Source organism: Solanum dulcamara, chromosome 2 (genome assembly GCF_947179165.1).
Source record: "Solanum dulcamara chromosome 2, daSolDulc1.2, whole genome shotgun sequence".
NCBI classification, from domain to species: Eukaryota; Viridiplantae; Streptophyta; class Magnoliopsida; order Solanales; family Solanaceae; genus Solanum; species Solanum dulcamara.
Genome location: NC_077238.1, coordinates 82,788,986 through 82,816,943, shown reverse-complemented (window position 1 = coordinate 82,816,943; position 27,958 = coordinate 82,788,986). Strand labels below are relative to the sequence as shown.

General features: G+C 32.1%; 3 protein-coding genes across 4 annotated transcripts; 2 read left to right on the top strand and 1 right to left on the bottom strand.

The window, feature by feature from the left end:
* Positions 1–794: 794 nt before the first annotated feature.
* LOC129881153 (phenylalanine ammonia-lyase 1) lies at positions 795–5,352 on the bottom strand. The gene is made up of 2 exons (XM_055955532.1): positions 4,779–5,352; positions 795–2,877 (listed from the first exon to the last, which is right to left on the bottom strand). The coding sequence occupies exons 1-2, from the start codon at positions 5,189–5,191 to the stop codon at positions 1,146–1,148; spliced, it is 2,145 nt and encodes a 714-aa protein (XP_055811507.1). The 5' UTR covers positions 5,192–5,352; the 3' UTR covers positions 795–1,145.
* A 3,998-nt stretch (positions 5,353–9,350) lies between these two features.
* LOC129881152 (proteasome subunit beta type-5-like) lies at positions 9,351–13,855 on the top strand. The gene is made up of 8 exons (XM_055955531.1): positions 9,351–9,447; positions 10,819–10,948; positions 11,058–11,187; positions 11,974–12,080; positions 12,594–12,728; positions 12,809–12,912; positions 13,331–13,431; positions 13,559–13,855. Exons 2-8 carry the CDS (start codon positions 10,832–10,834, stop codon positions 13,684–13,686), a joined length of 822 nt encoding a protein of 273 aa, XP_055811506.1. The 5' UTR covers positions 9,351–9,447; positions 10,819–10,831; the 3' UTR covers positions 13,687–13,855.
* Positions 13,856–14,495: 640 nt separating this feature from the next.
* LOC129881151 (1-(5-phosphoribosyl)-5-[(5-phosphoribosylamino)methylideneamino] imidazole-4-carboxamide isomerase, chloroplastic) lies at positions 14,496–20,295 on the top strand. 2 transcript variants are annotated; one of them, XM_055955530.1, is made up of 9 exons: positions 14,496–14,875; positions 15,147–15,307; positions 15,386–15,447; positions 16,026–16,233; positions 16,506–16,591; positions 17,324–17,425; positions 17,657–17,790; positions 18,740–18,788; positions 19,969–20,295. In XM_055955530.1, exons 2-9 carry the CDS (start codon positions 15,178–15,180, stop codon positions 20,143–20,145), a joined length of 948 nt encoding a protein of 315 aa, XP_055811505.1. In that variant the 5' UTR covers positions 14,496–14,875; positions 15,147–15,177; the 3' UTR covers positions 20,146–20,295. The 2 variants fall into 2 exon arrangements, with proteins under 2 accessions (XP_055811505.1, XP_055811504.1); XM_055955529.1 differs by having other exon boundaries at positions 14,498–14,858.
* Positions 20,296–27,958: the final 7,663 nt, after the last annotated feature.

The following is a 27,958-nucleotide window of genomic DNA, read 5'->3' as shown; positions in this document are numbered from 1 at the left end:
TTAATGGCCAAAAAATTAGAAGATATGTCAGTCTCTCTCTCTCTCTTCTCACCTACCAAACCTCCTCCTCCACTCAATGACAACTCTAGAAGGGGATTTGTTGGATAACTAAAGACTTTGTCACCATTAAAAAAAGGCAGTTCGATTGCATAAACATCCGCATTAATAGGGTTCGAGAATGATTGCATTTAAGGGGTGTGATATAAATAGTGTACTCTAATGACCGGTACCATAACTTTATAAGTCACACAGAGATAAAATGTTAACATATAAAAGATTAAAATTAATATATTGATCAATGTCTTTATCAATTATCATGAGGCAATAGGCCAGCAAAGAATAACTATCAAGGGTAGGTTATGGTGGGATGGATACGATTCCTCTATTGTGAATCAAAGATTTCGAGTTTGAATTCTGGATAATAAAAAAATCTTGGTCAAAAATGCTTTTAATGGGCGAATTCAAATTAGTCAAGACAATGGACCAACAAAATCAAATTAATCCATTAATCAATATCTATATCAATTATCATGAGGCAATAGGCCAACAAAGATTAACTACCAAGGGTAAGTTATGGTGGGATGGATACGATTCCTCTATCGTTAATCAGAGATTTCGAGTTTGAATTCTATATATGAAAAAAATCTTGGTAAAACAACATTTTTCCTTTAATGGGACTTACACATTGCAAATTCAAATTAGTCAAGACAATCGGCCAACAAAATCAAATTAGTGACCACAAATCAAAGAGCAAAAATCAAGAACAAAACAATAGCTACTTAAACCAAAAGGTGTGGGGACAATGAAAGATATTTAATTTGATGAGGTAATCTTCTTATTTTCTATACACCATTTTCTTCTTGAAAGAAGCCACATAAGTTTAAATACAGTTGCATAAGAACAAGATACAAAATATCATCAATAAGTTTAAAGATTCACAAATATTCATACAAACCATTTAAAAGAAGTTCCACAAAACTAGAAAAATAAACTTAAAATGTATTGTACCTACAATATGAAAATATCTTTTTTCCTATGTTGCTCGCACCCGTCTCAGATCCTCCAAAATGCACCACTTTTGCAGGATCTAACACACGCTCGTTGACATTTCTGAACTGTCCGAGCAACATATGGCCTTTTTCCTCTTAGCAAAGTGGAAGAGGAGTACCATTCCATTCCTTCAAGCAATTAAGCAATGGATCTATCAACTTACCTTCATTCATAGCTGTAAACACTTTGTCAAATTCTTCACCAGGAGATAGAACTTTTTCACCTGTCAAATACTTAGCCCCTAATTCTTCCCTCACAAATTTGTACAGTGGATATGACCTGCATTCTTGAATTCTATTACCAATTGGTGCCTTTCCATTCTCCAAATCACATCTAACACTTTCAATCTCCTTAGGCAAAACAAGTCTCAATTCTTCCTCAAATGCACTAATCTTTTGGAAGATTTCAGTGTTGGAATTCTTCAGTGCATGATCCACCAAAACTTGTCTCAACTTTTGCATTAAAGGGTAACTAGCACTACAAGGGTCATCAGCATATGCAAAAACATACTCTCTGTCAACCATTGTGAGTAAATCTTTTTCACAGAATCTTGATTGGTGAAGTTCACCATTTTGGCCAGTGATCAATACTTTCTTGGCTGCTAAACTTACTGCACTTTTAACTGAGGCTTTGAGATTTTCTTCCAAATGCCTCAAGTCAATTGCTTGGCAAAGTGCCACTAGGTAAGTGGATGACATGAGTTTCAATATGTCAACTGCCTCCTCTGTCTTTCTTGATGAGATTAGGCCTAGTGAGTTGACATCTTGATTGTGTTGTTCAGCACTTTGTACATGGTTAGTGACTGGATTCGCGAGAAATTGGAGTTCAGAACAGTACGAGGCCATAGCGATTTCAGCACCTTTGAAACCATAATCCAAGCTAGGATTCCGTCCCCCGGTGAGATTAGAAGGCAACCCATTGTTGTAATAGTCATTTACTAGCTCAGAGAATTGTGCAAATATGAGTTTGCCAATTGAGGCAAGTGCTAGCCTAGTGTTGTCCATCGACACACCTATTGGTGTCCCTTGGAAATTCCCACCATGTAATGCCTTGTTTCTTGATACATCAATCAAAGGGTTGTCATTAACAGAGTTAATCTCTCTCTCAATCATCTTAGTTGATGATCGAATCACCTCTATTTGCGGGCCTAACCATTGTGGAGATGTCCTAAGCGCATAACGATCTTGTTTAGGCTTTTGTAAAGGGTCCATTTCATGGATTTTCTTGGCTTCTTTCACATATGAACTTCCATCCAAAATGTGTTCCATTATAGCTGCAGCTTCAATTTGGCCAGGGTGATGTTTCAATTTATGTGTCAAATGGTCTGTAAATTCAGGCTTTCCTTGCATAACTTCAGCAAAAATTGCTGATAAAACTTCAGAAAGTATAGCAAGAATATTAGCCTCAAAAAGAACCATTGAAGCCAAGCCAGAGCCTACAGCAGTGCCATTCACTAAAGCTAATCCTTCTTTGGGCTGTAGCTCAAAGAATCCAGTGTCAATACCAGCCCGTTGGAACGCGTTGACAGCGTCCAACGTTTCTCCCTTAGGCCCAGTGGCCTTGGAGTTGGGCCGGCCTGTTAAAAGGCCGGCAATGTAGGACAGTGGTACCAAGTCACCAGACGCTGTGATCGTGCCACGTAGGGGCAAACACGGGGTAATGTTGTTGTTCAACAATTTCGTTATAGCTTCCAAAATCTCAAACCTTATGCCGGAGTAGCCTTGAAGTAGGGTGTTGATCCTCACTAGCATGGCCGCCCTCGTGGTGGAGTGTGGCAGTGTATGGCAAGACTCCGTCCCATTGCCAAAGATTCCAGCATTCAAGAACCTGAAATTCAGATAAAATTCTGTTTAGGAAAATCATCACTTAAAACGTACAAAATTTCATCTAGCAAAATCATCAGGTTAAATTAACATACAAAATTCCATTTAGTAAAGTCATCAACTTAAGTTGACGCACAAAATTCCATTTAGTAAAGTAGGGGTGTACATGGACCGGATTGGTTCGGATTTTTTACAAACCAAACCAAACCATTTGTGTCGGGTTATTAAATCTATAAACCAAACCAAACCAATAAAAGTCGGGTTTTTTTATATCAATTTTTCTCGGATTTTTCGGGTTTTTTCGAGTTTCTCGGATTTTTCGGGTTTTTTCGAGTTTCTCGGGTTTTTCGGGTTTTTTCGAGTTTCTCGGATTTTTCATAGTATCTAATAAAAAGCACAGAGCAGTGCTTCTTAAAAAGAGTTATAGTACAAAATATCAATATATAAGATGGAGGCAGAACACTGTTTGAAGTTTTAACTTTATAATATAACTTTATAAGATGTTTTTTTTTGTATATTATTTAGATGGACTTCTCAAGTTCAAATCTAAATGTAAGAAATAAAAAAAATTATAAAAAAATTTTAAAAAATATTTATAAATTACATTTTAATAAATATTTTCATGTATAACATAATTTAAAAGTAGTATATCTATAATCGGGTCGGTTTGGGTTCGGTTTGGCTTTTTTTAGTTAAAACCAAACCAACCCTATAATGGTCGGGTTTTTTTTCCAAACACCAAACCAAGTCAAACCAAACCACTAGTCGGTTTTTTTTCCCGGTTTGGTTCGGTTTGTCGATTTGGTGCGGTTTATCGGTTTGCCCTTTACAGCCCTATAGTAAAGTCATCAACAAGTTGTTGTACAAAATTCCATTTAGCCAAATCATCAACTTGAGTTGATGTATAGAATTCCAATTAGCCAAATCATCAACTTAAGTTGTTGGCGTATAAAATTTGATTTAACCAAATCATCAGCTTAAGTTGAGGTATAAGTTGGCCCACTTTAACCTAACAAATTTATGAATCAATTAATAGCCTTCTTTTTTAGAAAAAAAAAATTAGACCTAAATATGCCGCTAACATTTATTAGCCAAAAAAAAAAAGAAGCAACTATAAAAAAGACTTTCATGCTATCACGTGGCATGCTCACATCCTCCCAATTTTATTTTTTAAATTAAATTTAATTAATGAATTTAATTTGTTGGGGCAAAAATAAATTGAGCAAATTAATTAAATACTACTCATAAATTAAAGCATGTAAAAGTATTTTCTTTACTTTCATAACGTGTCGACAACTACTTTTCAAAATATCTCAGGACACACCTACTTCATTTTATTTTTTATGTTAACAAATCCACTATTTTATTTATAAAAATAAATAAATCACCCATTTTTATTTTTGTTTTTAATAGTTATATTGTTTGTTGCATAAAAAGAATTGCTTCCACGAAAGGAAATAAACAAAAAAAAAATCTATTAATAATTTTGGTTTATTTTTCTTGACTTTTACCCCCATAATAATTTTCTTTCACTTTGTTTAGTTATTTATGAAAATGAAAGCTACACCTTCCTTATTACCCTCACCCCCTAGAGGGGGAAAACCGTAAAATATATATGTAGTTAAATCGCTTATAAGATAATTACTGATAACTCTTTGAAAATGATAACGTCACTAACATACTATATATCACATGTTAATCTATGTATATAACTAAAATTTTAGAAGAAAAAAATGAATTCTCATTTCAGTTTTTCATTTTACTCTTCCAGGTAGTAATTAAATAATAAGGTAAAAGTAAAGTTTCTTTTTTCCAGACTATAGGTTATACACCAAAATGATTAAAAACAAAAAAGAGGTACATATTAATATATTATGTTGTAGTAATAATAATAATTTGTATTACCTTATTAGCTCTTTCTGTAGGGCTGCACCTTGTTTGGTCCTTCTATGTGATGTTGCACCAAAACCAGTAGTAACACCGTAACTATCAGTCCCATTTCTCATTCCTTCCATCACCCAATCACTACTAGCCTTGACACCAGCTCTGGCCGCCTCTGATAGTTGCACGATCACTTCTGTTCCTGATCGTGCAGCTATGGCGGCCACTTGAGCTACTGTCAAGGTCTCCCCTCCTAATTTAACCACCGGCTTCCTAAACTCCTCCACCATTTTCTTCACCTCGTCTACGTGGCTACCCCTGAGCGCGTCAGCTGACATGTTCCAATTCAATGGATCTTCTTGTTGTTGTTGTTGAGCCTTAATGCAAAAATCTTGATCATCATGAGTACCATTACAATTTCCATTGACATACTCCATTTTTATTTTAACAAAGTAATATTGGTTAGGGAAAACAAACTATATGTGATGTTTTGATGAATAATTGGGATAAAGGTACAATGTATATATCAATTTTTGTTGTTGTTGTTGGGATTAGGAAATTGCAAAGCTTATGAGTAATAAATTAAGCTGAATTTCCTGAGTTTGTTGAGCCAAAATGTTAGGTGTTTAAATAGAAAGGGAAATAATACAATTGTCATTGAGTGTTGGACTTGGCAGGCCGATGTGTTAGTTGAAGATTAATCTTGACCGTTGGATTGCACATGGGAATCGACGGTTGCAGTTGGTGACACGTGGAGAAAATGAGGGTAGTTGTATGTAGAAAAGGAATGGCAGCCAAGTATAGGTTTAATTTCTTCTCACCAACACCACCACAGAGAAAAAAAACACCAATGGAAATGAAAAACTTTTGGTGCATAGCGCTTTCCTTATTAAATGAGCTTCACGCGGTGCGAATTTGAATTAGTCGATTCACTAAGTTATGTGTGCTACACGAAAATTAAGTGAATAAATAATAGAGTCGGGTGTAGAAAACAAGTTACGGATTCATTATGTTATGTAGATGTTTTCTTTCTAGATCAGTATTTTGATTTTGTCTCTAGCTACTTCTAAATTTAGTGTAAATATAACCCTTAGAAAATTACCTTATCGGAGTCTAATGTTTGCTAATATAATGTTCAATCTCATAGACAAAATATTAGATTGTGATCTCACGATTACAATAACTTTATGAGTACAAAATTTTAGATTGTAATCTGACTTTTTCTCATAAGATTTTGAACTTGTTCAAAAGGGATTTTTAGATCATCGATTAAAAGATAGTCCATAAATTGCAGAGAAATAAAAAGGAGACAATTTCAAATATATACAATAAACTAATTAGTTTACAACAAATATAACATAAATAATAGCCCAAAATCATAACAAATATACAATGACTATAGAATATAGCTTGCCAAAAGTCATAGAAAGTATACTAACTATACAATATAGATTACTTATACATGAATTATACACTATGATACATTATATACATGAATATACATCGAATGATCATTTTTTGATAATTAAAATGATCGAATGGCCATCTACTGTAAGTCTGTAATTATCTTAATAAGAGGATCATTTGTTCAATAGTTATCTCAAAAAGGGATAATTGCTAGACAAAAAAAATTATAAATTCAGTAATAGTACAAGTAAATACAAGTAATAGATTTTAAACTTTTATAATTGATTAGGTTGCAGTATAAAACTTAAACGTATAATATCTAAATTTTAAAGTCACCTTTGATATTTTAGTTTGTTACGATATATAGTTCGAATCAAAAACACGTACAAAACAAATTTCATTCGTGTGCAAATTGCATGGTTGGTGGGAAGGATACGTCATTTCACACTTGAGGAATATGTAAGAAAACTACCTAAAAGTGAAGCAAAGTTTCTCTAATTTTAATTTTCATCTAAAATGGGAAGTTTTAAGAGTATGCATTAATTTTTTTACTTTCATTAGTAGGCATGTACAAAAAAGAATATTCCATAAAGCTATATTTTTTGGAATTATAAAAAAAGTTTCTATTTAAAAAGAAACAATAATCATAAACAATAATTGTTACAATGTAGTTCATATTTTTTAATTCTATTTGAGTTTGGATTATTGAAAATTTTGAACCATGTAAAACTTATTTAAGGAGGAAGTACTTTTTTTGTTCGTACTCAAAATTTGAATTTGAGATTTCAGAATAAAGTCCTTGAAAAATTAATATTTATCCTCCACAATCCTTGATGATACATTTGACCTTATGTTATATTGATAATGTGGGGTTTCATGGTGTAACTACACTCTTCATCTAAAAGTGTTTTTTGATTATTATTTTTTACATCATGTTCGGTACTATCCACTTTGAGCCTTGATTTATTTAAATTTTTGCAAAATAAAACTTATTAAAAAAGAAAAGCACTTTCTAGCAAGATATTTTTAATTTTTTCAAAACTCAAACTCTAGATCTATAAATGCCAAAATAAAATTCTTTTCATACTATGACAAAACGATATACTTACCTACTTTATTGGCAACCTACTATTTCATTTAATTAATGTGAGTTGGAATATAGTACGTGACCAAAACTTTAATAAATATATGTACTATTATTTGGACGAAACAAATGTGTTGTTACGTACATTGTGTCGATTAATATTCAAATTCGTCTTTTAATAAAAATTGAATTTATGACTACGGTGATTTTAAAATTTTACTTTATGTCTTAAATTAATATTTATTTATTACTTACACGTGTATATATAAGATTTAATATTTTTTGGTGGAATAGTTTGATTACATCTTTTACTATAACAAACAATTTTATCATTTTTTTTTTAGATTTTGACTCAAATTTCACCATTATGTTTTTTATGGTGTGTGTGTACATTTTCCTTATTAGTACTTGTATTGAGAATGAATTGCATTGCACTTTACATTATAAAAGATTAGGTGGACAAGGTTTATAAGAATATATCTACCATACAAGAAATAACCGCTTGTAATTAAAGGTAGATACATGATTTTTAATATCAATACTTTTATGGAAAATAGGGTTGTGTTTGGTACGACGGAAGTGAAAAATGATTTATTTTTTTTAAAAATATTTTCCTAACAAATATTTTTTAGTATTTGATTGGAAAGTGAATTTCATTTTTTTTAAAAAAATTCATTATAAATTAATTTGTGTCATTTAAAGATAAGAAGGATCAACTCGACTGATATGATATTATCTTAAAAATAATAATATGTAATTGTTAACTAGTTAGACCAACTATACGAAGTTAACCATTGAGATAATTATGAAAGAAGACGTATTCCAATCGAAATGGATCAAAATAAATTTTTATCTTGAAAATAATCCTCAACAACCACACAAGAATATTTGACTTATGATCTTTAAAAAAAAAATCTATCCTAATAAAACACAACCTAGATGTGAACTCAACTTTCTTGAATTAGTTCCTCCACCATTCTATTGACTTCATCATGACAATTTTGAATGAGTCAATATACATGAATTTGGTCTAAACCAAAAAAAATAAATTCATCAATTCCTTTTTTAATCTTTTCTTATTAGATTTAGCTTTGAAAATGTAATTGTCTTTCTTTCAAGATTGATCAGCAAACATTTCTACTTTAACATGCATTTATTACAAAAATAAAGTTGTTATTTGTCAAGCTGATAGGCTTAAGTAACCATATTGGAGGTAGGTTTAATTATGGATTGATAATTTCAAATAAATAAATAAATATAAGTAATAAGTTGGTAAAATAAAATAAAGTGTGCTTCCTAATGAGATTTTGTAGAGCCTTGCTAAACAACCACCACCATATAAGTTATTTTATATTTGAACTTTTTTGTCATTAGAGGAGTTGGTGAAGTTGGAAAAATAAAAATATATATAAAAAAAAATAGAGGGGGTTGGTGAAAGGACCAATTCAAACTTATCAATTTCTTAAGGGGGCACCATAGCATTTTTATATTTTATATTTTATGTTTTGGATATATTGTTTAGTCATGAGAATAATAAATAAAGAGGTAAGGAAATACATTAAAGAACTACAAGTAAAACGAGACGTTTATTGTGTGAGATTTAATTTAAATGGACGGAATAATTTTACTTTTCGTAGAACTTAGAGTTATATATGTAATTTTATAACAAACACGTATAAGTGTAGTAAATGTTAAGATGATTGTATTGTTCCTTAAAAACATCCCTTCAGTCTTCTAATTGTATTTTTTAAAGTTTTGATCATGTCTCTCCCCTCCCCTCCTCCTCCTCTAGTGTAGTGATCAATTTCATAATTTTCCTTAATTTCACTATTGCTAAAAAGATACAAAATTTCCAAAATGTGAGCTAAAAAAATCAATTGTATAGGTCAATCAATGATTTTGTTTTAATTTTTTTTTTTTTAAAAAGGATGATAATGATTTGGGCCTCATTTGACGCCTGTTTGATCGAAAGATTTGGGCCTTATCTATTTTGGGAGGTATAAGCCCAACTTCATTTAACGGGTCGGATCGAAATCACTTTAATGGATAACAACCAAAACTTGGCCCAAACTGTGGTCCATTACGGCCCACGCCCAATTTCAACTATTTCTTCTTCAACAAGTTGATACCAATGTATAATTGCTCATTCATCTTTCTCCGGCGAATTCCTTACGATCTCTTTCTCTCCGGCGATTCGAAATCGTAAGTTCCCTAATTTCCTTAATGTAAGCTTGATGTATTAGCTCGTGTATACTATCTTCAACTCAAACTATATATAGTTGATTTTTTTAAAATAAATAAATAAATTCAGTTTGATTGTGATTTTCTACATGATAATAGACATTTTCATTTGCTTGTTATGTTATTAATGCGCTGAATTATTGTTTATTATGATGCCTTTGATTTGTTAGTAAGCAATGTTTTGAGAACTTCTATTAGAGCGCTGAAAAAAGAGAATAGTGCGCCATAAAAGAGGGAAAAAATCTATGATGCTTTTTGAGTATAAATTTCAAGTCGTTTATATATGTATATATATTTATGCTTTAGAAGAATTTTGACAAGTAGTTTAATAAATTATAGCAGGTTGCTTTGCTTGTCATGTTATATTGGTGCTGAATTTTTTTGGTGGTGTAGTAAGATGCCTTTGGCCTTTGGGTTTTAGTAAGCAAAGCTTTGAGAACTTCTCTTAGAAGCACTGGTAAAAGGAGTATAATGCCATAAAAGAGGGAAATCTGTATGATGTTTTTTGAGTTTTTCTGCACTCGGGATGGAAAATTTCAAGTCATTTGTATTTATTGATGCTTTAGAAGAAATTTTACAAGTAGTTTAACCAATTATAGCAGGTTTCTTTGCTTGCCATGTTATAATGGTGCTGAATTTTTGGTGGTGTAGTAACATGCTTTTGGGTGTTAGTAAGCAAAGTTTTGAGAACTTCTCTCAGAAGCACAGAAAAAGGAGTATAATGCTATTAAAAAGGGAAGTTTCTAGGATGCTTTTTGAGATTTTCAGCACTTGGGGTGAACGTGATAAATTTTAATAATCTGATAGGCAAATAGTCTTTAGGTTTGTCCTTGTTAAGAATTTTATCCATTATATTTGTTGATAGATGTCTGATCAGCTTATGTGCACCTCGACTAATTCCTTAGCGAACCTGTTTTCCACCAACACAAGTACCAGTTAACTCTGTCCACCAAGGCTTGGACATGTGGGAAGAAATCACTTAGTGTTTTTTTGGCCTTTGCTTGAATTTGGACCTATGACCTCATGTTCTCAACCTACTTTATTGACCATTAAGCCACTTCATTATCCACTAATCCTTTTATCCCAAATCTTCCAATTATCCATTACCATTTTTGGTTCTAACTATGAACTATCATGAATCATCATTTGATATCAATTGATTTCAGTTATTGCTTTAATCCAACCAAGGCTATATGGAATGCCTTGAGTTATGTTTAGTACGTTGGAAAGCTTTGATAGTTAGGTACTCTCTTAATAATCATTCAACTTTTTGTCTACCACGATTATTGAGTAATACAGAGTGAAATGTATTTGATTTATCAATTATTGCAGTTAAAGGTCATAAATGATGAAGATCGATTTTAGTGGACTTGAACCAAGTGCCCCATTTCGAGGGGAGTCTTCTGAGCTGTTTGATGGAATTTCGAATTCTCCATCATTCCATCTTCCTAATACTGCTAATGTGAGTCTGACTATTTTTCTGTTGTGTTCAATTATTCTCAGTTGATTGGGGATCTATCCAGTCCTAATTCTCCGACTATGTTTACCTTTTTATCCTGTGTGTTCTTCAGTTTGATGGTTTTCAAAAAGAAGCAATCCAAATGGTGAAGCCTGCGAAGGGAACCACGACCCTTGCTTTCATTTTTAAAGGAGGTGTCATGGTCGCTGCTGATTCTCGGGCTAGCATGGGAGGATATATATGTAAACCCTTTTGCTCATTATTGTCTTTATGATAAACAACGTGAAGAAATTCATTAATTATTATCAACTCTTCTACTATTATGAGCATCCATTTGTCTATGGCTCTGGTGACCTTGCTGGCAAGAGAACTTACTACCCTGTGCCCCTGCCAAATGACTTGATATAACCAGATTCAACGGCCCAGGGACATGCAAGACTTCATTGTTTTCATGATTGAGTGTTTTTTGGGTGCAAGTGAAGCTATATTTTCCCTGTTTGAGCATAAAATGTCATTGGTTTTAGAAGTGTCCACATTCTACAAAATTTTCCTCAGTGGCTTATTCAAGTTTATCTCTATGTCATATGCTATACCGTTTATGAGTATGCTTTTGTTGTCAGTGTCACTGTAGTTATTGGTACAATAACGAGAACTTGGAATTAGTACCTTAAGCAGAGTGTTTTGGAAAAAATAGAGACATAAATCTGATTTCTTACTGATCAGAAAAAAGAAAGTCTGATTTATTGGGTACCTGAAACGAAAACTTTAATTAACTTCAATTTTTATATTCTTGTGTTATTGACTTATGCTATACGAGACTCGTATATGTTTTAGTTTTGGGTTGTGTCATATTTGACTGTCAAGTTCTTCACTAGAGGAATGTGAGTTCCAAATTTTAGGTAATAGACTTCTACTTTGTTTGGATGATACAAATACTCTTTTAAGTGTTATTTCTTGATCTATTGCAGTTCTTTTGATTTGGCCTGTCCTTCTAAGAAATATCTTCTTTTCCTTGTAATATTTTACAGCATCTCAATCTGTGAAGAAAATCATTGAAATTAATCCCTATATGCTTGGCACAATGGCTGGTGGGGCTGCTGACTGCCAATTCTGGCATAGGAACCTGGGGATCAAGGTATTTTGTAATAAAGTACTTAAGCTTCCTTTTCCGAGTTGCGGTATTTACCCATTTTTGCCAGGGGAGTACTTGATATAAATCAATTCTTGAGACCCCCCTACATTATAGAGACCCTGTATTCTAGAGAATTTTAATGCTTCTGACTGCAGATATTTATTTAGGATGGGTATGTTCTCCCTTCACTCAACAGTAAAAAAAGCGAAGGAAAAAGGAAGAGTATAAGCTAATATTAAGACTGGAAATATGACCACATTGAAGGGGTAAAAAGAAAGAAATGACTAAAAATAAGTGGTTCTGTTAGCTAACTGGTTCTTTGAAAGTCTCTTTGTGGTTAGTTTCTTCAAGACTAAGCCCCCATCTGTTGGTCATCTTTCACTCTGCAGATTAAGTTCTCCTGAAGTTAAAGTCTAATTGTGCTTATTCAAAATAAAAAGTGTGGGGGTGGGGAGTAAGGATTTTGGATTCATGTACTTTGGAAGAGTTGGTTACCGGTTTCTTTTTGTGATTCAGTGCCGTCTTCATGAACTGGCAAACAAAAGGAGAATTTCAGTTACTGGAGCTTCAAAGCTGCTGGCAAACATTTTATATTCTTACCGTGGAATGGGTTTGTCTGTTGGAACTATGATTGCTGGTTGGGATGAGAAGGTAGTGAAAGATGGATGCTGGTAAATTTTGCAAATTGTCAAATTCCTTTTTTCTTACTAAAATAAAGCTTGATTGTGCAGGGTCCCGGACTATACTATGTGGATAGCGAGGGAGGACGGCTTAAAGGAAACAGATTCTCTGTTGGATCTGGTTCTCCTTATGCTTATGGTGTTTTGGATAATGGGTGTGTGTTCTCTCTCACATTTTCCTACCAGCATTTCCATGGTTTCCCTAGCGTCTACTTGAGAATGATTGTTAACTAGAATCCGTCATATCTGTTTGACAAATACTCAGGCTCACGTATATTGAAGTGCAAAAGACTGCATTCACGAGATCAGATGCATTTACATGTTGGTCATACTTGACTTCAGTGTCTTCTCAAGGTTTCAATACGCGCGAGGGGGTGGGTTTGGGGTCTAAAATGCATTCAATATGCGGGAGGGTGGGTTTAGGGGTTACAGGCATTTCAAAGTAACTCCATAATTTATTCACTTAGGCAGCTTAAAACTCGTGCTTGTGACACATTTTTAACTTCAGGAAACCACTGAACTCATGCCTCCTCTGTAATTCTAATTTTTCCTCCCTATGCTGTTTCACTTTAGGTACCGATATGATCTGTCTGTGGAAGAAGCAGCCGAGTTGGCTAGACGAGCAATTTATCATGCTACATTCCGTGATGGAGCTAGTGGAGGTGTTGCTAGTGGTATGTTTCTTGCAATCTCATCCACAAAAAGAGGAAATGCAATATTATTTGGTTTTTCCTCCGTCTTTCTGTTGTATATTCATTCCGTGATCTGTGTATTTGGTCATTAACTCGTGGATCGTTTCAGTTTATCATGTCGGACCCAATGGATGGGAAAAGCTATCAGGTGACGATGTTGGAGAACTCCACTACCACTACTATCCCGTCGAAGTAGCAGCCGTGGAGCAGGAAATGGCTGAAGTGCCAGTGGCCTGAGGAAAAACAAAACCAAGATCAAATATGTTCTCATCTTCACAAATTAAAGTCACAGTTTAATTTTCTTCTGAGACTCTTGTGATCTTGCAATCTGGAAACCTTAAAATTCTGAGTATGGTAAGAACGATTTTTATGAGTGAATTATAAAAAACTCAAATATTTGGCTTGAGTTTCATGTTTCTTGATTTTCAAATAACAAAAAGAAATGAATCAAATATATTTTTCTAGTTTATATATACTTGGAGTAATTTGGATAATATATTCAGATAACATTTTTCACTATATGTGTGTATATTAAAGAACTAGTATTAACTTGAATATGTTTTTAACTAAAACATAAAATGAAACAAAGAAAAACTAGTCATACTAGAATCTTGTTACTAGAACTTGTGTTATTTCACCGACGTAGATTGTGGGATGATTCGGATTCTCCCGCATTTCATTAGAAGTTTTGGATGCGAATTCTAGAATAAAAATAAAAATTATTGGAAGTTTCACTGAGGCCTGTCGTGCGCAAATTTGATTTTGATCGGACTTCAAATATGAATATCACACATTGAATGAAAAAACAGCAAATAGTGAGTCGAATGAGCTTATGTGGTGGAAAATTGAACGAGTCTTCGATCTCATCCCTGGTCCAATGCATATACCAAATCAGAAAAAAATAATCCCAAATGAGCCTTATATGAATACGAATTTAGATTAGTTCGATCTCACTATAAATACGAGATGAAAAACAAAAAAAATTAATAAAACAAATAAAAGCCCTAGCAAGCAGCAATTTACACACAGAACATACACTTGTCCTCAAAATTATAATGCTCCGAATGAGCCTTGATGGAATGCATTTGCAGCAAGTAATTATCAAATGGTGGACCGGTGAAAATTTGAATTAGTCATCAATTTCGTGCCTGCTCCAACGCATATACCGAATCAGAAAAAAAAAATCCCAAATGAACTTAGATTAGTTCGACTTAAATACAAACACGACACGAGATAAAAAAAAATTAATAAAAACAAACAAAAGCCCCAAGTAGGCAGCAACTTAGACACAGAACAATACACTTCTCACAATTAAATTCAAGTTCTAGAAGAATCTGAAAAGGCGGTAATTGGACTCAGGCGACGGGAGAAACACACCGGAGACCGGTAGAGGCGAACAGAGAACGCAGGTTCTGCTCTTATTCAAGTATATTGTGCTTCGGCTATTCCTTTCTCTGTATGCTTTAGAATGCTTTCCCTATTATTTGATTTTTCGGTACCTGTGTTGATGGGAGTTGGCAGCTATCAGTGAAATTAGTTGAGATGTGACCGCGATTATAAAAAATATAAATTTTATAAGTTTTCAACCATGTACATAGATGAGTTCACTATCTTCTATTTGTTGTGGCTCGTCATGTATCTGTAATTATCTCACTGATATGGAGTCCAATTGATTAACTTGAGTGTATATTGTATAGGCATTTCGTTGAAGCTAAGTTGATTTCGACAATGCAAAGTCTCCAAGTGACTTCAGCCTCATCATTACAAAACTTATTTTGGGGGAAGAATCTCAGCTATGCACCATATACTCTTAGCAGAACACTAGATTTTGTGCCTGCTATGACATCACCTTTATTAGGTATGTCTGATATATAATTTATTAGCATTTATTTTCTCTATAGGCAATATGAATATGATTCTCATTTGAACTGTACAGGATCTCAGAGGCTATCCGTACAATGTGGAGTTGGGTTCCGCCCTTGCATTGACATACACAAGGTCTACCTGCATCTTTTTGAGCTATTTATACCTTTCAAAGTTATGTGATTACTTATGCAAGGCTTGTTGCCCTTAGTAGCAACTTGAGTTTATGCATTTGAGAAGTTTGACTAATAGTTTGCTGAATTTATGGGTGGAGCTAAGATATTATATGAGTACAACGTTGGAGTTTCTTTATCCTTGCCACCTTGTTGTGCCATAGCAAATGACTTTTAGTACATCAATGCTTAGTATTGGCAGTACGAAGTATATGTATATACCATGAACCAGGTAATGAAGAAACTAAAATGTATTTGGTTGCATAGAAAGAATTAAAAAGAAGAAGAGAAGAAGAAAAGGTTCAATTACTGTTGGTGTTCATTCAGTATTTAATAACTTTTCATTTGGGAAGTTGAATCAAATAGGTAACAAAGAGGGGAGCAAACTATTTTTCTTTATCTAATTACCTTTCAAGGTTAAAGAGTTTTGAGCTTGTTTCATATGCTTGGGAGATGTGTTTCCCTAGGTGCGAACATAACATATTTCTAGATATCCTTAAGATAGTCGGAAGATTTTACCTGAAAATTTCGTTCTTTTAGGGAAAAGTGAAGCAAATTGTTGGATCCACTCTTCGAGATTCTAAGGAGGCAGATACAAACCTGGTAACTAACTTTGAATCTGATAAATCAGCTGCAGAATATGCAAAGATTTACAGAGATGACGGCCTTGTAGGTGGCCATGTGATTATGCTTGGTGCTGACCCCTTGAGCATAGCTGCTGCAACTGAAGCATTACATGCTTACCCTGGTAGGGCACTGGTCCTTATCTAAGTTCTTTTATTGTGTTTTTCATTTTTTTTTGGCATACCAATGCTTCTCATCAATCTTTCTTCCACAACACAGTATGCTATTACCTGATCTTTCAACTGTTGGCCATTTTATTGTAGCTTAATTTGGAACTGTTTGCTGAAAATATATATTACTAGACACAGGTGGTATGATAAAGTGTATACATGGTTGATACGTCTCAACTTATAGATTTTTCCCTCTGGTGATGTCCTTTGAGGGTGAAACATCTAGGTGGGTTGCAAATTGGAGGCGGAATCAAAACTGAAAATGCTGTGAGTTACATTGAAGAAGGAGCCAGCCATGTCATTGTCACGTCGGTATATATTCATGATTAATTTCTTGTGAAGTAACAGCTTTTTTGCCATATTTTTCATGTTGCAATTTCCGAGGATATATTACTGTCATCTTAACAATTATTTAGTAATGGACCTTAATTGAGTGGCACAGTTACTGAGGATACTTTCACGTAACACGACCACCACCCTTTCTAAGGATATTTCACTGCCATATATCTCTCCCTCTTGCTGATCTTTAAATTGCTATACCAATTTGGGTGGTATTAAGAGATTTGAATACATAATAAACCACCAATATAAAAAAGTACTTAATTCAATAAACAAAGCAACTTGATGAACAGAGAACAATTTGTAAGCCATCTGATTGTTGTCAGCAAAATTTGTTGTCACTAAAAACCAGGTAAAAATTCCTGAATACGAGCTCAGAACAGAGTAGACCTTAGCAGCTTAGCTGCTGTAGTAACAAAGTAGTGAAACAATTCATAATTCAGACCTTTCAAGATGATTTGAAGGTTTCAGAATAGGCATTAATTTGATTCTCCTTAAATTTGTTAAACTCCTCAAAATCTCTTTTCCCAATATTTGCATAAAATGAATCATGAAATGCCTCACCTAATTTCTTCATACTGAACAATGAAAATAATCCAAAAATGTGATTACTTGTGATTCTAGATGAATTGCCTTGTAGGCCCTCTCCAAAAATAATTATCCTACTAGATCTTCTTTATCTGATACTTATTGTCGATATTGCAGTATGTCTTTAACAATGGGCAAATGGACCTTGAGAGACTGAAGGAACTTTCTTCTCTTGTTGGAAGAAAGAGGCTTGTTTTGGATCTAAGTTGCCGTAAAAAGGTATTCTCTTTTTCAATGAAATTACCTTTCATAAAAAATTTAAGTTAAAAAGATATCCGCACTTTTGTGCTCCTAGAAAGACAAGGTCTTTCATATTAGTGTGGAAGACTTTCTCGTCTAAAATTGGTTAGGGCATGAATAGATGAATAAATTTGTAAAATTAGACTTAGTTACTGCTCTTCCTTTCTTCTGCCATGAGAGTTTAATCCAATGACTTGAAACAACATGCAGGAGGGCGAGTATGTGATTGTCACAGACAGATGGCAGAAGTTCAGTGACGTACATCTCAATGAGAAAGTCCTGAATTTTCTTGCAGAGTACGCTGATGAGTTTCTGGTTCATGGTGTTGATGTTGAAGGCAAAAAGTTAGTCCATGTACTTTGTCCTTTTAATCAACTTTGTAGAGTTTGTAACAACAGTTGACACAATTGTTTTAATGAACAGTTCTCTTTAGTTCTGATCTATTATCTAGTCAACGGGCTTTATGTCTCTTTCAAAATTTCACAATGCCAATGACTGAACTAGGTAAACCCTTGATGGCTAATTTATAACAACAGCATACCCAGTGTAGTCCCAAAAAATGAGGTTTGCAGACCTTACCCCTACATCAGCAGTAGAGAGGTTGTTTTTGATAGACCCTCGGCTTGAGGAAGAAACAGTCCAAAGTAGTCCAGAAAAAGAAATTTGCATTTGAGATTTGCATTATACCCCATGACATAGACAACTAGGTTCTAGGTCAACAAGTGTCCCAATTGCTTGCTTATGAAAAATGAAAAGAAAAAGAATGAAAATTTGTGATTTTGTTGCAATTTTAAATAACTTCTTGCTCTGTCGGTCCAATTAAGTAACTTTTTTTAGCATACTGTGCTGACATAAATGTACTACAAATGCACTATTTGGTTGAGGTCTGACCTTAAATTTTATATTTTCCTGATTTGCGTTGAGTTTCTTCCACTTTCTATTAATAGCTTGTAGCATTAACTAGTCTGATAATGAGAAATTTCTTATAACTATGTTTATTTTTCCCTGAGTGATTGCCTGTTGACTTAATAAAAATATCAGCTGTTGCTGTACAGCCAAAGGAAATATCTTATGTGGCTTGTATTCTTTTTCTGCAGCATTCTCAAAATATAGTGTATCAAGTTACTCTTGAGAGATTGTAGTTAAAGAGAAACATAATTTGGATATTCATATTCATCATTTTAATAAGACATATGGTTCATAAATTATCTGCTTATCGAGACATCTGTCATATTCTTCATACATGATCTGCTGATAAACGAATCTGACATGTATGGTTCTTGTGTAACACAGGCTGGGAATAGATGAGGAGCTTGTAGCATTGCTTGGAAAGTATTCCCCCGTAAGTGTCATACGTGATTATTAACCTATGTTATTACTCCCTTTGTTTCAATTTGTTTGCCATACTTTCCTTTTTAGTCCAATTCAAAATGATTGCCTCTTTCCTATTTTGGTAACTCTTTAATTTCAACTTTCCACATGGCATGTTTTACACCACAAGATTAAAAGATATTTTGGTACATTCTACGTATCTTTAGTCTAAAACCACAAGATTCAAAAGTCTTTTTACTTAAACTCCGTGTCAAATCAAAACCAGACAAACAAATTGAAACGGAGGGATTACTATTTTTCTATCACTATTGTGGCTTCGCATTCAAATGAGGGGGCACAAAATGCTTCCCTGCCAACATTCATGTTTTCTTGTTTTATCCTGAATGGTGATTGAGCATCTTGATCTATCTGTAAGTTTTGAGGGATTATATGATGGCCTGGTTATCAGAGTTGAATCGAGTTCTTTACAAGCTTAAAAGAACGTGAAATGGAGTGTGGCAAAAATTTAGGGATGTTCTGAATGTATATGCACTTTCATAAGTCTGATGCATGTTTTGGCAGTAGACCACTTAGCTAAGGTGAAACATTATCATGCAATTTGGCAGTAGAATACTTTCTTATCTTGCTCGGACTCTTCAAAAATATTGATGGGTGTGCTGGATCCTCTAGAAGCTATGCATTTTTCGAAGATCTTGATGAATTGATATATTTATTGGATCCGTCGGAACTGATGGGGCTCGAACCCGCAGCTTCCGCCCCCCAAAGAACGGAAACGGAATTCGATTCACTCCTCTTGATGTGGAGATTTGACTTATTTTCCAAACTTTCTATATATTAAACTTAGAAAGAGCTTAGGACTTCTCTCTAAGTAAAGAAATTAGAATTAAGAAATAGGATTTTAGGGAAAAGGAATAAATTAAACAAACGAGGATCTTACACTGTCCAAAAGCCGAGGGTCTTCCGGAAACAGCCGCCCTACCTTTCAAGGTGGGGGTTAGGTCTGCGTACATTCTACCCTCCCCAGACCCCACATTGTGGGATTATGCTGGGTTTGTTGTTGTAAACGAGGATCTTACACGAGTGTGGCAACATTTTTTGGGGGTCTGACCAACATAAGTTTTTAGGTCCCTGAATGTACAATTCCTTTGATATAAGAAGTGACCAAAATTTTATCTCCATGTGTCTCTCAGATTCCTGTAACATATGCTGGTGGTGTCACTGTGATGGCTGATCTTGAGAAGATCAAAGTTGCGGGGATGGGGCATGTGGATGTGACAGTGGGCAGCGCCTTGGATATTTTCGGAGGTAACTTGGCATACAAAGACGTCGTGGCTTGGCATGCTCTGCAAGATTCTATTGCTGTTTAAGCCATTCTTAACTTCCCATCGTTTGTTCAAGTTTTTTGAATCATAGCTGATGGAGTAATGTTCAGATGTTACATAAATCTTGACCTCAAATTCGTTTTGCCTAGACTCTCGTATAGTTTCACCACCTATTTTATGAGATTTTCTATTCAACATCTTGATGTTAGTTGCATTAGCGTCGAATTGCTCGATACGGTAGGAAATAGCACGTGCTTGGTGGAGTAGTCAAGGTGTGCCCAACCTCACGTAATAAGTTTGATTTGGGATTAGACATGAGAACCTAACAAGAACCAAGTGGGGTGGGGGGGTGGGGGGGTACTGTTGCATTTTTTGTGAACACCTTAAATATGATATATTTTTTTTGAGTCGAGGAGGGTCTATTAGAAACAGTCTTCCTACTATACAAAGGTAGGGGTAATGTCTATGTATACCTTACCTTTTCAGATTTTATTTGTGGAATTACACTGATATGTTTTATATTGTTGCTGTGAAAATCTAGTTTCATATTCAGTGAGAGTAACACAAATACTAAGTTAATATTCTCTTTAAAATGTTCAATCAATTAGTAATAAAAAAATTAGTGGAAAATTGGCATATTACTAGAGTTGATAAATAAGTCAAAGCTCTTTTATATTGAAAAAAAAGAGGTATTTTATGTTCCTCTTGCCTTTAATAAACAATATCAGCTTTTGTATGTGCTTTTAGGGCTCTAATAAGAGTGTAGATTTGTTGAAGTGGAATATATTCATTTATCCTCACAACTAAATTCATATTCATTCAAATCCATCAAAAAGTGTCAAATAAAATACATTTGGGAAAATGGTAGGGCCTTTTTTCCAAGTCTTTTATATACTTGATACTTGTTTGAACTTATATTCTCTCTTTCATACGGTTGCACATACATACATACATACCACAAGAAGAAGAATTATTACTACTACTACTAGTGTGCTTTGAAGTTTGATCCCATCAATTAAGCCATATGAATTTTCACTCCTCTTGTCATTCCACTTAAGAATATCTAGTCAATAACAACAATACCCAAGGTATTCTCATAAGTAAAATTTGAGGATGTTATGTTGACCTTACCCTATCTCGTAGAGATAAGAGATTTTGTTTTCGATAGATCCCCGGCTTACATAAAGTATTTTCAAACAGTTTGAAAAAAGATATATAAATATGAGAGTAGTAACAAAACCAAAGGTGAAATGGAGAGCAATACAAAACATACAAAAGAAAGAACAATAACAACAGGGAAATATTGTAATAATGATATACAAAAAAAAAATACATATGATAATCAAAATTATAAAAGAAAAAACTACAAAAATATTGTTAATATTACTGATAAAGAAAGAATGTCCAAATTCGACCACCAATTTAAGAACGTTTTAGTCCAAACTTATCAAAATATAATGTGTATTAATACCCATTATAGTTGCACAAAAATATGTTAAGATTAAATATGTTAAAGGAGATGAAGTAGACCTATAATCACATGAAAGAAAGTTATCCCAAAAGACTTACAATTTCATTGGATCAATAAAGACTAGCTAAAGATAAGGTATAATGAAAGAACATACCATGTATAGGCGATTATTTGGGAATATTAGTTACGTTGATTTTTAACCTATTGCTCTTCTTGGAATATTTTGACCTTTTCATAGGTTTATACAAGTTTTTGTATGGATCATCTTTTGCTCATTTAATGAAAATTTATAGGTCAAACTGCTCTTGGCGATGGACCTACTTTTGTAAGACATAAATTTAGAAAACTTTTATCCTATCCGACATAAATTTAAGAATTTTATTATGTATGATAAAAATTTTGTTGAAATATCTGAAATTGAACTTATGCCTTTATTGACATAAATTTTATAAGAATTAAATTATGCATTGTAAAGCATAATTTATAGATGTTAAATTTTTTAACTTCGTGATATATTAACTTTTTTATATTACAAAATTACTTACTGAAAATTTTGACTCCTAAGCCTAATAATTAAACATTGTGGGACCATGATGTTTGGCAATGTACTCAACAAGATGCATAGAGTAGGTTTGACTTACTACTGCTGCTGCTAATGATGAATATGGTAATGATTATGAATTATGATCAACACACATGTGACACATAATAAAGAGGCCTACTATATTGTAACTATATATATTACAGCTAGTTGATTTTATTCATATGGATATGCATGGGTTGAAGTGGGGTGGGTGGGGGGGGTGCGGGAGGACTCTTTGTAATAATTTTAGTTACACAAGTATATGTTATGTTAACACATTGTTTGGATGGTTGTTATCCGTTGTATTCTATTGTATTATTTGTTTAAATACAATATTTATTTTAATTGTTAATTAAATTTTATTGTATCGTATCATTTAAATCATCGTTGGATAACGATAAAAAGACCCATTTTATGTAACTACCGATTTGATGTGATCGCGTCGTTACCTTAATATATTCTTCTCATTTTGTCTTTATTTTTTATTTAATAATATATGTCATCTTTATCCTATCTTTTCATAGAAGTTCTACCATGTATCCTGTTTTTCTTGTAAGTTTATAATTCAAATCATAAATGCGTGACATTATATAACGATGGAGAATGATACAGTGTTCTATCCAGACACTATATTCATTAAAATAATACAATATAATACAATATGATACATTATAAAATAATACATAATAACTATCCAAATAAAGTGTAAGTGTTACGTTCTGACATGTTAAAATCACAAATTTCTAAATACTCCCTTTTTTACTTATACTTCATACATGGTGAATCAAATTTATCACATAAATTAAAACAAAATAAATAATATATTAAAATTTCTGTAGGAGATAGTACCCTAGCACATTATACTAAGAAATATTTGAGGTTTCCAAAGCTATGGTCAGAAAAATAAATGGTGATTAGTCAAAATAATTAGTAGTATTAATTAACATTGGAGAATGAGAAGAGTCATTATTATTAGTTACTAATGATGTACACTCATAATATATAATGCATGTAAAAACAAAGACCACACTGCCCTAAAATCACCAAAGTGGGAAGCACCGTCAAAGGAAAAAAAAAAGTTCTCTTAGAATAATGAAAACAATAAAAGTCAGCTTTCTAGTTGACTTGCCTAGAAAGTCTAGCAAATTTTAGACTAAAGGGAATCCTATCCTCATACTCCCTCCCTCAAACCACACCCCCAAAAAGAAGTCAAGAAGTGTGTTAGGTTGTTTTTAATGGAATCTATTGATAGCAATGCAAGTGTACTTTTTCAAATACTTACTCATACTCGATATTTATTTTTAAAATAAAACGAGTTAATCATATATGTATATATATATGGTCTTTTATTAGTAAATTAAGGTTGAACGATATGTATTCTCATTTTATATTGCTAAAAATATAAATTTTTAATAGATTTCTATCAAAAATGTTTTGAAATAGTTAAAAAACCACGAAAGTTCGAGTTCAACTCTCACTATCAAAAACAAAAATATCAGGTAATTTTTTTTCTATCAATTAAAATCTTTATGGACATAATTATATGATATTAATATTAATAAATATTTCATGAAATTAATCGAAATGCACCACCAACTCGAACACCTTAGTTATAAAAATAAAAAGATTGGAAGGCATGTGTGCTATCAAAAGTAGGGGAAGAAATGAAATGGGGCCACTTTCTTGGTTCCTAGTTGATGTTCTTTTGTGGGGGGAGAGGAATATTAACTTTTGGAATATTAAAAAAGATAAGTTTTTTTTCTTTTCTTTTTTTACCACCTTTTTTTTCCCCTCTTTTAAAAGGTTATCTTTTTGAGTGGGAATAGGGAACTCCACTAAAAAGCTTTAACAAGGGAATTATGTTTGGTCCACTCTTTACTTTTTTGCTCCATTATATATGTAAATACATTTAATTTTTATTATGTTCTCTTCATTTCATAATTATCCTCAACTCTTGACAATAAAAAGTAGTTTTAGTCTTGGTTAGGATTCCATATTTTGACAAAGTGTGCAAAGGTGAATCATTTGATTCCCCCTTTTTCGCCACTAAATTCAAATGAAAGAGAAATTCATACTAAGCTGGTTAAATTGGTGTATCACATGGTATTTCATGTATAAAGGAGGTTAGAAATCAATTCTTCGTCAATGTCTTCTAATTTACTATTCACATTAAATTTATCTAATACGATTTATATATTTTGTGTGATTTGTATAATTATACATGAACATGTTTATGCATTACGCATCAAAAAAAATAACGATTGTAATTCCCTGAAAGTTTTAAAAAGAGAGAGACACTCTTCTTCCCACTCATAATAAAAAGTCTACCTATGTTTAAAAATTTCACCTTTTATCCTATATAATTTACATTGTAATATAATGTGAAAATAATAATAAAATATTATCTTTTATTTTCCAAGTGTCGCAACTCTATTCGTGTTGTAAATAAAGTCACAATAAACAAGAAAAATCTCCTCTATAACATGTTACATTTCTCAAATGAAAATCCATTCACGTAATTTAACATGGAGATTCAAGATTATTAATATTTTTTAATTATTTTTAATACAAGTATCAGCATTAGATCAAACCAATTTCAGCAAAATCACATGCAAACAAAAATTAGAGATATGATTTATTATTAAATAAACAAAGAAAATCTCAGTTACATATCTTGAAAAAGTTGTCAAGAAAATGTTTTATGAGCCGATATAATCCCACAAATGGGGTCGGGATACAATAAAGCGTACAAAAATCTTATTCTTATCTCTATGAAGTAGAGAAATTATATTATTTTCGATAGACTCTTGACTGTGTTTTAATAATGTACATTTTGTTTATTTTGGGCATTGATATACATGGATGAAAGATGCATTATGCGTGATGGGTTGTGACATTGCTATCAAAAGTTAATCGCATAGGTACTCACTTATTATTAATTAGAGATTTCGAATTTAAATCATGAGAATATAATCATCTTTAATAGCGAGAATTTTATCACTTTAATTTGATCATACAAATTTAAATTAATCAAATTTTAAAGTAAATCCAAAAATCGAGTAATTAAGAAACTCATTTTATTTAAATCATGTATATATTATGTTCAAGAAGACAATCTAGAATTTAGAGTTGATAATTCATAACTTCTATAAAAACTACAAAATAAATAAATAAATAAATAATACTTCAGTAATTGTCCTTTTCCTAAAATAAAATAAGCATGGATTATTATGAAAATATCCAAATGATAACTACTTAAAGTTTGACCATGTTAATTATCATTGAATGCAAATTTTATTATAATACAAAAAAAAAAACGTGTGGCAAATCATGGAACTTTTTATAAATTTTTTAAAGAAGAAAATTCTTTGCAACATGTCATTTATTTATTTATTTCAGTCAATAATTATAATATTCAACTTTTTAAAAATATAATAAGCACCAAATGGAAAAATTATATAGTCAAAGAATTCACCTATAAACAAAAAAAAAAGAGGAAGGATTACGGTAGGTTAATTTATCAACGTGAAATTAGCCAATTTAAGTTGAGATTTGAAGTTTATATGTATTTGGATTATATCATATTTGAGTTATTCATTGATTCTAAATGAATAATATGTAGATATTAAATCAAAACTATTTAATTATCGAGTTCATAATTAAAATTATATGACTTTTTTTGATCAATTTATTTTAAAATTATATAATATAAAACATACTAACGGGATATATATATGTTACATCCGTTAAATAAACAATATAAATTTTAAAATTTTATATAATCGACTCAACTCAAATAAAAATAGGAATAATGCACAATTGATCTATATTATTATAATTTAATCTTTCCGAAAATGTTGACCATTGTTATCATTGACTTTTTTATGAAGTTTAATGAAGTGCACGTGTGGGAGTCATGCTTCACTAATTAAATCATTTTTAAAATGTTTTTACTCAATATTTAGTATTTATTTTGAGGTCTGCTTAAATTGAATTTGTATCAAAAAAAATTACTGTAAAAATAAAGTAATTTTTAAAATTTGATTTTATATTAAGAACTCAAATTTAAGATTTTTGATTAAAAATATTAAATATATTTTCGTTATTAGGAAAATCCCACCAATTTGACTTTTTCTATTATTAAAAAAATTAAAAAGTCTCCTTTTACCTTTCTTTGTCATACTTATGATGCATATATCCATGCTCAATATGGACCCAACTCCATTCAATAATTTCTTTTTACATATTTTAGTTAATATGCACTATGATAAGCAATTGGGTTTCGTGATTATAAACGGATTTGTGATTATAGCAGAATAATATGCTTAGTAAAAAATTAATAATTATGATAAAATAATTCCTTAATATAAATAGGTCATAATTATATAACGGAGAGTATTGCATTTTGAAATGTTAGTCGTATAAGACAATCATATTCGATCTAGTCAAAAAGACTTTAATAATTTAATTAATGCATAATTACTATATAATCTGTATAGAAGGTAATCACATCAATTATTCACTTTGAATAATTACTAGTCAAAATAATACATATTTATAAGAATTTTTACAGAAATAATACGTCGTGTGAAAATGAAATTGGTAAACATAAGACAACTTTAAAATGTTGGAATAGTTTCATGTATTAACATAATAATTTTTTTTTCTTTCTAAATTTGCATGTGAACCAAATTTAAGATTATGACAGGCCTACTTTAGATTATTTTTTTTTGGTCTGTTGAGAACTCTTAATTTTACTTTGACTTTAGAAAATAAGAAATTAGATTAATAGCAATATGATTATTAGCTCTAAATAAAATGCATAGAATAAGTTAGATAAATATATTTTAACAATACGAAAAATCAATTAAATTTTCTTATCTAAAAGCGTAAACTGTTTGAGACAGTACACTTTATTTATCTTATTTTATTTTCAACACATCCTTCATGTGTTGGTTTAATTGTTTTTTTATGGTCCAAACACGCTTTTTAAAAAAAATAAATGAATGGCGAAGCCAAAGTCTCTATTTGGTCTGATATCATATTGAATGTTATAATCTCATCTAATAGTTTAAATTATTAAAAAAATATATTTATTTATTTAATTATATGTCAAAACGTTCTCTTACATAAAGTTTTGATTCTTTATGACGAGCCAAACAATTGAAATTTTTTCGTTTTACAATAAGCGACAGTGAAACTTGTATAATTTTGACCCTCTACATACTCTAATAACAAAAAATGGCAGCCCGGTGCACTAAGGCTCCCGCTATGCGCAGGGTCCGGGGAAGGGCCTGACCACAAGGGTCTATTGTACGCAGCCTTACCTTGCATTTCTGCGAGAAGCTGTTTCCAAGGCTTGAACCCGTGACCTCCTGGTCACATGGCAACAACTTTACCAGCCTTACATACTCTAATAACAAGTGAAAATTATATGATCATCTCAACATAAATGATAAACCAAACTAAAATGAGATTAAGCTTAAAGAGTACAAAATGTTAATAAGATATGATTGAGACGTTTTTGAAAGTCATAATTTTTCATTATATGAGTATATATAAATTAAAGATGAATAAAATATCGTAACCTATTTATCGGCATCAAAATCAATTGTTAAAATATCAAATCATACTGAAATTAATTTGATTTGATAAAGATACAATATTAGTTTTTAAAATCAAAAATTAAAATTATCGACATGATATTTTTATTCCTGCATCGTGCTATGCACATCCCTAAGATTTAGTACTTCCTCTATTCATTATACTATTGATGTCGATTTTAACTTATTCAATTTAGAAAT